Source organism: Poecilia formosa, unplaced genomic scaffold, assembly GCF_000485575.1.
Source record: "Poecilia formosa unplaced genomic scaffold, Poecilia_formosa-5.1.2 Scaffold969, whole genome shotgun sequence".
NCBI classification, from domain to species: domain Eukaryota; kingdom Metazoa; phylum Chordata; class Actinopteri; order Cyprinodontiformes; family Poeciliidae; genus Poecilia; species Poecilia formosa.
This window is the reverse complement of record NW_006800908.1, coordinates 16080-27460: the sequence shown is the minus strand read 5'-3', so window position 1 is coordinate 27460 and position 11381 is coordinate 16080. Positions and strand designations below refer to the sequence as shown.

Sequence of the window (11381 nt, the reverse complement as noted above, 5' to 3'; positions counted from 1 at the left end):
CGAAGGTGGAGAAGGAGCGAAGGTGGAGAAAGGGTGAAGGTGGAGAAGGAGCGAAGGTGGAGAAGGAGCGAAGGTGGAGAAAGGGTGAAGGTGGAGAAGGAGCGAAGGTGGAGAAGGAGCGAAGGTGGAGAAAGGGTGAAGGTGGAGAAGGAGCGAAGGTGGAGAAGGAGCGAAGGTGGAGAAATGGCGAAGGTGGAGAAGGAGCGAAGGTGGAGAAATGGTGAAGGTAGAGAAGGAGCGAAGGTGGAGAAAGGGCAAAGGTGGATGTAGCACAGCTGGAAGGCAGACATGGATGAAAGTCTTCATAAACAGATGGTTGATCGATGATTAGTTATAACGAGGCATTGGTCCGATGCTGATAGGCTGCGGCGGATGAACGTGACATGGTGATTGGATGATGCAGGTCGGGCTGAAGAGTTTGAATTTCCGCCAAGGCTTCACATCATTTTCCATTAGGACCTGTTGATTAGAAGAGTTTCACAGGTAACTCAGAAACCTCAGTCACATTTTTAATTTACCAATTACAACAAACATTACAGAGTAGCAAAAAGGGGTGTTGATCTACCAAATAAATAACCGGATAAGAAAACAACTAACAGCAACAAAGATAAAATAACCAAACAAACAAGGAGGTACACATTAAATGGATACATTCAAAACAAAGACAATTCACAGAACACAATCAACTGGTGTCACAACAAAACCAAAGAAATTATTTGACATATGTTGATTTTTGTTTCTTTTAATCTTGGCAGTTATTTTGTAATTTGCATTATTATTTAACTTTTCTCTAAAATGCATCACAGATATTTTGAGTAGAAGTGGAAAAGAGAGGGAGAGAAAGAAAATAAATAAAGTCAGTCAGAATAAAGAATAAATTAATAAATAAAGCATAACTAAAAAGCACTTTATATTATTATTTTTATTAGGCTCTCATTTCCCCTCTGCTTCCCTGGTCTTTGTTTCCACAGTGGTTCTAATTCACCAGAAATAAAATGGCATCTAGAAATATGGAGTATAATTTATCTAAATATCTGAACTGAACCTCAGTCACAGTTCAAGAGGAAATCTATGTAACTTAGTTTACAAAATACAAACTTGGGTGAAGAAAACCAAATATCTTACATCTTAGAAATGGCTGAAGCTATTTTAACTACTATTCATTCATTCATTTTAACCAGGTCTGCTTTTCTGATAAGAATAGTTTATTTTTCCAAGTGAAATTGAAAGAAAGGGTGTAAAACCTTCTTCCCTCACCTCAAAGGTCAACGTGGTTTTACAGCCTGTCATAAAAGATGATTGGTGGGAAGGAAAGTGAAGGAAACTGTAAGTCATCCATAACTCCTGTGGTTCAGTTGATCAGTTCAGTGTCAGTCGTCTGAGGCTGAAAAACGGGAAACATAACCAGCGCCAACATGGACGGCGCTGGTTTGAGTTGGATATGTGTTGGTCTGATTGTCTCTGTTTGGATCCATGTCGTTACTGGAAGTCCAATAGGTGAGTACAGGATTTAATTTGCTCATAACCAGGTAAACATAATGCATGGACATGAAACCAGAGCCTGATAAAGTAGTTTTGTTGTAACATAAAATGTGGGCCTTTCCTGTTTAATGTTTCTTAAGCATCTGAAGTGACTCTTTGGTCAAATTAACCACTCAGAGCAAAGTGTTTGATGGTTTTTCTGTCTACAATAAGAGGACGAGTCTTTCGTTTGTACGCTTCAGATCTGAAGAGGAAAAACTGTATGGAGGAATTTTACTGCCATAAAATTGTTCCTTATCTGTTGGGTCCATCGTTCAAAGTCCAGTTATTACTAACTCTACTAATTAACTAATTAAGTGAAAAGTTTAATATTTAATTTTCATCTGGTGTAAATCCCTTCTTGTTGTAAAAACCAAAACTTTTTCTCCTTCAGGTCCTTCATAACTAAGAACAGACCCTCAAATTACAGCTTGAGGGTAGCTGAGTAATTTCTCCTGCTCCTAAAATATTGTTAAACATTTGATAAATTCAGGTTCTGCTTTTGAAAGAAAGATTTGATAAAAACAGAACAACTTTAAGTGGTTAGAGTCTTTGGAAGCTGGGATGGTATTGTCTTGGTTTTATGTTTTATGTTGATTCACTAAACCAGTTTTGTGATTTTCTAAAGATTTGAAGAACCATAAGTAAAACATTTAGTTAATTCACTCTCATTATTCTGGGACTTAAAAAGAAAAAAGGTTTGGTAACCTTAACTAATCTAAAATAGGAAAGTGTTAGTCTCATTTATTGTTAAATAATGTTTATGATGCTTTCAGACCCAGTAAAAAAGGTAACATTTGTAATAAAGAACAACCTAAACTAAATAAACTCTATTGGGATGAGGAGATAAATGTGTTTGGGAATAATATGAGACTCACTGAGAAAAGGTTTGTTATGTGTCAGGAGAAGGATTTAAGATAATAGTTAAAAATCGAATTTAAGGGCAAAAAAATGTACATTTGACAAAACACTTAGAACATAAGAGAAAATATCAGTGATGTAAAGCATTGAAGAGTGAATTTAATCAAACCAATAATCCTCAGGCATTTTGAAACCACTGAAATAGCAAGAAAATAAGAAAGATCCCTTTAAACGGGTTGAGAAAGATGGCTCTATGTCTTCAGATTGAAGATGTTTTAAAAAGTGGGAATCAGATTTTAGGTCTTTATTTTCTGGTAGTTCTGGTTCCCCTGAGTGGGATCATTCTCATTTAGAAAGGACAAAAGTCCTTAAGAATCAGACTGAACATTTTATCCTAATGAGTTTCTCAAATATGTATTTAAACTCTCATATTACAGAAAGTGGGTTTAAAGTAGCTATTAATAAATTTAAACTTATGAAAGCCATAGGCTCTGATAATTTATCTGATGAAGTGTTAAAATAACTTGGTCTGTTTCAAATGTTGCATGATCTTGTTTTACCTGTTTTGAACAGGGTTCAATCAGAATGACAAAATGTTTTTATTAAACCAATTTCAAAGTTACAAATTACTAATCCCTGAGTTCCTAAGAACTACAGACACATTAGCCAACTTATCTGTGTCTATAAACTTTATTTCAGTGTTCTCAGTGACAGGTTGGTTAATTATTTACATTTACTGAATTTTTTGGCAGGGAAATAGAATGGGTTTAGAAAGAAAAGAGCTCATATAGATCATATTTATACAGTTAATAAAACCAGGAAACTAGAAGGAAAATCTACTTTTGCCTTATAGATTTTCAATCAATCAAATTTTATTTGTACAGCACATTTCAACAGCAAGGAATTTCAAGGTGCTTTACATAATTAAAGAAGAAATAAAAACAGTATGTGACATTAATAAATAGATGAAAAGTAAAGGTAAAAACATTAAAAACATTTTTTTTTAAAAAAGATAAAAACATACTTTTATTACGGAGTTTAAGCGCATGTCGTCGCATGTCGTCACCGGACTCCGCAGTCTGTTTAACACGGGTATTATCCAGGCCCCGTCGCCTGACAGGACGGAATTTAAAGATTTTTAGTCTTTAAATTCAAATGTCTTTTTTTTTTTTCAAAAAGCTTTTGACCGTGTTAATTGTTGTATTTTCAGTTGTTAAAAACACGAATTGACGAGAAATTTTATAATGATCTAAAAGCTGTTTATCAAAATCCAGAATCTTGTGTTCAGCTGAACGACTAGAACAGGCTGGTTCCCAAAACCATGTGGTGCTAAACAACGTGACGTCTTGTCTCCTACTGTCTTTGCTTCTTATATAAATGATCTGGTAGCAGCAGTTAGGAGTGAGAGCAGGTGATATAAAAGTCTGTATGTTACTGTAATGCAGATAACATCAAGTTTATTACTGAGAATGAATCTGATCCTCAGAAACTGAAAAGTACTGTTTATTTTTACTTTAGGTGACATGGGAGTAAGAATCAGAGGTCAGTGTTAGCTGGCACTTTGCTTCATTAGAAACTGGACGATTTTAGAAATCAGCTTTAAAACCATACAAATCCTAAAACCAACGTAAGAAACAGTAAAATCAAGAGATAAAGGCCTGGGAAAATAAAATGTTTTTAGTTGTTTTTTAAAATCCTCCACAGAGTCGGCAGAACGGAGCTGCAACAGCAAACCGTTCCACCGCCTTGGTGGCTGAAAGGCCCGTTCGACTTCAGTTTGTAACCGTGTTCATGGAACAACCAGATTCAGAGTCTGAGAACGAAGAAGCAGAATATTTAACCTGACAAAGATAATCAGGAGCCTGGCCATGAAATGCTCTGAACTCACTTCTTACATAAACAAATAAGCTTTTTTATCATAAAACACAGTTGTTTGTGTTTATACCTCATTCTGCTTTCCAGTGGTTCTATTTTAAAGATTTCCCTCTGGTTCCTTCAGGATCTCATAATGTCTCATCAGGAAGTGCAGCATGTCACAAAAAACACAAAGAAGAAATATACCGTTCTTCAAAATAAAAGCACTAATGACCACAATGTTGGGTCCCAGTAGGAGCATTTTAAACATTTAGTTACCATTTACAGAAATTATTTGATTTTTCTATTGTGTAAATCTATATTAGCAATATTTTCCTCTCTGAACTTTGGGGGAAAACCTGAATGATCTCATTCTGCAGATTTCCTTAAAGTTATTTATGTTTCTGCAGGTAGCACCACCATAACCTGTGGTTCAGCATCTACCACTGTAAATCTGGGTCCTGTGGATGAAGGATATGCAGGTAAGATGATAAAAACACTCATTTAATTAAGTTTAGAAATAGATCAATTAAGACTGACTGGCTCCATTCAGTATGCCTTTTCTCTGTCATGTTACAGAAACAGATAATTTATTAAGTGCAATGAATGAATTCATGAGGTAATTTAGTTTATTGGATCATTTTTTGCTGCTGCAGGTGATGTGGAGTTGGTGTCCGGTATCCCAGCTGGTACTAGTGTGAGATTGGAGCTTGATATTTATCCTGAGCATCTTCAGTTTCTGGAGTTGAACTTCACTTCAGGGGAAACCACAGTGACTGTTCGCACCAAGAAGCCGCTCGACGCCGAGGCCAATATATTCTTTACGGTAAGCTCCCCCACTTTGTTGTACCTGAATTTGTTTGCTGGATATTTGTGTTTAATGCAGATCTTCACTGAGATGTTCAGCATAATTTATACTAACATGCTGCAGCAGAACTAACATCCTCTGTGTTTTTATGTTGCAGCCTGAGATAATTTTGCACTACAGCTTAGTGTGCAATAATGATGTGACAGTGAGTGAAATTAAAAATTATGAAGCAAACATTACAAAGTGATTGAATAACAACTAAAACCCGTCACTTTCTGTTTTTATTTTTACAGTACAAAAACTCCCGCAGGTTGATAATCAATGATATAAATGACAACAGTCCAGTATTTGAGAAGAAGTTTTATTCTCAAAACGTTTCAGAGGTAAGTTAAAGGAACTATAAACCTTTCATACATCTGCAACATCTAAGAATCAGGTGATTGGCAGAAATAAATTTGATGGTGAAATAAAATTGGTGATGAATTATTCAATGTGATCAAAATAAATATCCAACTTTCTACCTTCATTCTTCAGAGTTTTCTCAAAGAAATGAGGAAGCAGCCATTTATCTCTTCTCGTTTTCTCTCTCAATTGTTCTGTTGTCTCATTTTTCAGAGTGAGGTTGTGAACACCGAGGTTCTGCGAGTGAGAGCTGTGGATGCAGACATCACACCTGAATTCAGCACCCTGACGTATAGCTATGTAAGAACTTTGAAGTCAATAGTTTTAAATAAGACTAATAGCATCCGGAAATAAAGGGGGCGCTATTTCCTACATTATCCGCAGTCTCCCGTTTTAATTTTCTTTTGAAATCTGATATATCTTCACCTTTAGGAAAGAGTTCCTCTTTCACCATGTATTTGAACTTGTCTCTTATTTACTTCAATGCAGCTCACAATTCTTAAATTCTGTAGCTTTCGCTGTACGTCTAAATCTGCATCTCTTTGAGTCTATTACTGCCTCTAGTGGCGTAGGGTGGTAACACAACTAACATACTTTTTCATTTTCTTAAGGTTGTAGAACTAATTAAATGACATAAACAAGACCTTTTATACATTATAGATAATATACATCTCCATCAGTTTTAGGAGGAATCAAAGAAATGAGAGGACATGAAAAGCAACATGCTCAACTATAATGAAAAACTATTTACAATGTACACATGAGACACTTAACAGCAAAAGTCAATAACAAAGAAGTGAATTAGGTTCACAGAAGGAAAAACAAATCTGGTTGTTACAAATACAAACAAAATACAAGATTCACATTTTTGTTTTTATGGTGCCATATATATTATTATAGGAAAGGTAAGATAAGACTATTTAGTCTATCAATGTGGAAAATTTCCTTCAACTGTAAAATGATCAAATATAACAATCATAGAATCACGATATCAACAATTTGTGCATACAGTAAAACACTTTGCATGCTATCATTTAGTTTGGTTAAGAATGATTATTGCACTGTCAATAAATGACGTCTAATAGATGTTCTTATTTGCCAGAGGGACACAATAACGCCTTCATGAGCTCAGAGGTTCAAACTGATAAAAATGGATGCTATCTGCTAAAATATTCCATGTTTTCCATGTTCTTTCACCAAATACTTGAGACAGAGCTGTTTGTGGTTTCACCACTATTGACCTGCCATTGAAAGTATTCTTAAAAGTTTGTCTTTTACTCTGGTGCTCATGTGACCATATCAGCTGAGGAGATAAAAAAATTAAACACTCAACATTGTCTTGTACACATCCTCTAGTTGGGAAACCCTAAGATCACTAGGTCTTCTTAAAAGAGTTTCTGAGAACATTTCTTAAAAATATAATCAGTGTTTTCAACAAAGTTGAGCTGACTATCCAGGAATGACCCAAAGTATTTAAAGTTTGCCACAGTTTCAACAGGTTGGCCATTGAGTGAAACTGGTATGACTTTCAGGTCTTGTTTAGGTCATTTAATCTGTTATTCACGAGAGGACCCAAATTTGGGTCCTCATTGTGAATGACAACCTGTGAACAACAGGTTAATTAGCCCTAAATCCTTAAGAAAATGAAAAAGTATTGTGTTTTATTAGAGAATATATCTTTTATGTAAACACTGAGTTTGGATGACAAGAGGCCCTACAGCCAGAATTGATCAAGTGAAATCTTAATATTTCAGAATGATTTTTTGTATTAAATGAAATGAACATGCTTTGTATCCAGCCCAGGATGCTAATTTTTGAGACCCCAAAGATTTTTCTTTTCTTTTCTTTTTTTAATAAATACATTTTTTTAATAAATGCATTTTTTTGCACATTGTACTTTTGTTTAAAACTCATAGAACCTAACAAGGTGAGTTGTATTGATGTTTTTGTATTTTTCTGAATTTAAACAACAATCAAGTATTGGAAAAATATTAAGCTATAATTAATTTCTTTGGGAACAACATGGATTTACTGATTAGGAGACATATTAAACCTGCCATGTATCAATGTATCTTGCTGATGTATAGAACTACCTATTAATGTGCTGTTATTTACATGGGTAAGACATTGTTTCTCTACTGGATGGGGCAGTAAAACTGGTTCCAGCCGATTGGCCCTCATCCTTTGAAATCCAGAGTCTATAGGGCCACATAAATAGTTATGATGCTACATTTGTGCCAGTTTGTGCAACAACATTTTTGCATAAATGTTGCTGCACATACCTGCATATTAAGAAATTCTTCCAGAGGTCAAAGTTAACTAATCCCTTCATAATTTACAAAATCAAACCAATATGGTGTCAATCAACAGTGTTACATTAATCTTAGCTGCACAAAAGCAAAAGTTTGATTTTTGTTAATGTCAGGTGTGCAGGTTGACCTCTTATGACCTCTGGAAAAAATTTATTAAAATGTTTGCTGCACAAACTTTTGACACCAACTTTTTCTCCACCATGCTTTACAATCATGCTTTCTCTAATATTTGATAACATTATGTACCTTAAAAACAAGCCTTTAACTACCAAATCATTGTATTTTCCATTCTAATTTTGTAAGATTTAAGCCTATTAAGTGCATAAAAAGTTAAGTATATTTTGGTTTTCTACAAATGTTCTGTATATCACTGACTATTGATGCCATTGTTCTCCTTCTAGACTCCAGTAACACCAGACTTTTCCTTATCAAACTCCGGAGGGTTTATGTTAATCAGACCTCTGAACTACAACGTTGTACCAAAGTACAATTTTATTGTCACTGCCACGGTAAGAAAACACAGAAACGAACTATATTTATACACTCTGATTTATTTAACTCTTATCATAAATGTACCATCCCTTTCTTTGTTCCTGTTGCAGGACAGCGATGGAAAGAATGACACAACCTCGGTTGAGATCGTTGTAGACATTGACAAGTTAAATCCCTTTTTCAGCCACAGTCTCTACCAGGCTGTTGTTCCAGAGAACCAGGTGAGGCTCATTTAGTGGTTATGTGAGTTTTACCTCATTGTTTGGATGTAAAGCAGAAATTTATTTCAAACTGAAAGAATTGTTGTGAAGAACAGACTGACTGTGTTTCAGGACGGGGATCTCAGTGAAATACGACCAGAACCAATAAAGGCCCAAGATGGAGACACTGGGATCAACATGACGATAACATACAGCATCACTTCAGGTACAGAAAACCTGCTGTGGTAAAACTGTCAGTTCAGACATGTTTACCATAGAACAGGAGCACATTAATCAGTCATATAAATCTAAAATATGTATGTCTGTTCAGTCTCTCCTTCCGATTACCAAGCAAACTTCAACATCGACGCCGACACCGGAGTTCTGACTGTGGTGACGTCGTTTGACAGGGAGGAAATGGACAGCAGTGAAATCTCTGTCAGCATCAAGGTATTATCATTTATTCCCTGGTTGAAAATGAAGAAAACTTGAACATCATTAACGATATTATGAGAGCACAGAGGAAGTTTACATACACCAAAGAAAAAGACACAAATAAACTTCCTGAAGTTTAATCAGACTAAACTTCTCTTGTTTTAGTTCAGTTATAATTACCGAAATTATTTCTATTTTCTAAATGCCACAATAATGAAAAATATGTCAGGTTTATGTATTAATGTCTTCAAGATAATACGTTTACATACTTTTCTGTTGCATTTGAACTCTAAGAACCTAAGAAAACCTTCATGGTTTTCTTCCTCAACCTTCTTACAATAGTTGGCTGGAGTTCTGGTCCATTTCTCCTGACAGACCTGAAGGAACTGGGTCAAGTTTTCTGATAGTCCACCTTTACTGATTTTATTTTCTTTGTGGTAGGGATTTTTTTTTTTTTACTTTCCTTTATAAACACTCACTATGATCATATTTAAATATGTACAAAATAACAAAATATGTTTAATGTGTCAAATAAAATACAAAGTGCATAAATAGAAATATAAACTAATTTGGCTAAAAACAACAGTCTGAAATCAGCTACCATTTCTTCCATTGGTCATGGACATTTCCAGTGAAGTAATGACTGACTGTCAACTGCAGACCCACTCTCGCCTGCAGCTGCAGGCAACGGTCGAATCAGGAATCCGGGCAATGGGGGTACACGGGTCTTTTCCCTTACAGGTGGTGCGGAGCCTTTAGCCTGTCCGTGGTTTCCTGGGCGCCGTCCTCTGATCCTTCTGCGTCTTGTTAGCTCCACCCTGGCACCACTTTGCTTCCCTTCCTTAGGGTTTATCTCTCTTTTGTTTACGTGTGTGTATGTGGATGGTATATATGACAACTCCATGGGTGGTTCCTATGTGACCTCTTAGCCTTTGGAAAACACCTAACGCTTTACCCACTGTCACTTCTGTCTTTTTCCGCTCCTCCACGAACATCTGTTTATACTTCCTCTTTTTAACATTCTTACTCTACTTCTCAACTGTCAGCATGTCTCACCCAAAAAGCCTCTTATTGTAATCTAATACTGTAATCTGATTTATATTTCCAAAACCCAAAAATTAACATTTGATTACCAAAAATCATTCCACTGAAATACAGACACCACATGATTACTTAGACCCATAACCTGTCACACAAAATCAAATTATCTGAAATACATGTCAGATGAAATCAGATCACATGTCAAATAAATTGGCATATATGATTAAGACTTTCTATATTTAACTACCTTGACTTCTAATTAGCACTACTCTTATATTACTCAAAAAGTTTAGATTTCATTCTTAAAACTTTTTATGCTTTGAAACAAGGAATAGTCTAAACTATTTTTATACTTTTGCAGGCTGGAAGCTTACTTCCTCTTTCTTCAGGAAACCTGCCCTTCCTGTTTCATGAAACTTTCTCTATCAGACTATGATTTTTTATGATCAGATAGAAAAAAGAAGAATTAAAACAAAGTATGCAGGACAATAACAACACACACAATCAGATTAATTTTATTACAGTCTGACTCTACTGTTGGGTCTTGATGTCACCTGTATAATTAATTTCAAAGATAATTTTATTTATTGTCACTATTAAACTAAAATATCCAGCATGGGGAAGTGGGATGATCTCGACTTTTCTCAACAGTATGTACACTTATGCTTTCATCTGTATATATAGAATAAAAATATATCACTAGTTAATAAAATCATGACATGGACTCACTGTAGCTTTGAGCTCAGTCTGTATGAAATATGATTGTGTGTCTGCAGGCGGCCCAGACAGACGACCCTCTGAAGACCGCCGATGCCGTCGTCTCCGTCACAGTCGAAGATGTGAACGACAACGCTCCAGTGTTTGATCAGTCGAGCTACAACGCCTTCCTTCTGAAAAACTCCTTCACTAATACGGTCACTGATGTGGACCAGGTGGGCTTTTCTATCATCATAACTGTTTTTTTGCACTTTCTAATCAGTAGATGAAATCTGAATAGATCTTTCCTTAAGAGTGTGACTCCTCTGTAATTGGAGCACATCCTCCAGTCCCCCTGTTTGAACAGGGCACCACCATCCCAGTCTGCCAATCCAGGGGAACTGCCCCCGATCTCCATGCAGTATCTAAGACTGTACCTTTAAGACCAACACAGAGCTTCAATCGAAATAAAAGGACGTCGTGGTCAATGGTATCGAATCCTCAATGGAGGATTGGTCGAAATTCAACTGAGTTACAGGGATTGGTCAGAAAAGAAGGAAATAGAGAAAATGTCAAGGTGATTGGCATTTTCAGTAATTGATTACTGGTGAAAACAGAAAGTACTTGCAAAATTTACAAATGATGAGTAAATTTACATTAATATTTGTGTCGTTTTTGTTTTAACCAAATGTTTGGTTCAAAAAATCAAAGTAATAAGTTTATTTGGTTGATATTGGGTAAAAATGTTCCTTGATTGTG

General features: G+C 35.6%; 1 protein-coding gene across 1 annotated transcript; it reads left to right on the top strand.

Annotated features, from left to right (window-relative positions):
* The first annotated feature begins 3428 nt into the window (after positions 1–3428).
* On the top strand, positions 3429–11065 carry LOC103132243 (protocadherin-like wing polarity protein stan). The gene is made up of 12 exons (XM_016667240.1): positions 3429–3474; positions 4647–4718; positions 4893–5062; positions 5202–5249; positions 5338–5427; positions 5660–5746; positions 8160–8267; positions 8361–8471; positions 8583–8676; positions 8782–8900; positions 10703–10858; positions 10973–11065. Exons 1-12 carry the CDS (start codon positions 3429–3431, stop codon positions 11063–11065), a joined length of 1194 nt encoding a protein of 397 aa, XP_016522726.1.
* The last annotated feature ends 316 nt before the right edge of the window (positions 11066–11381 follow it).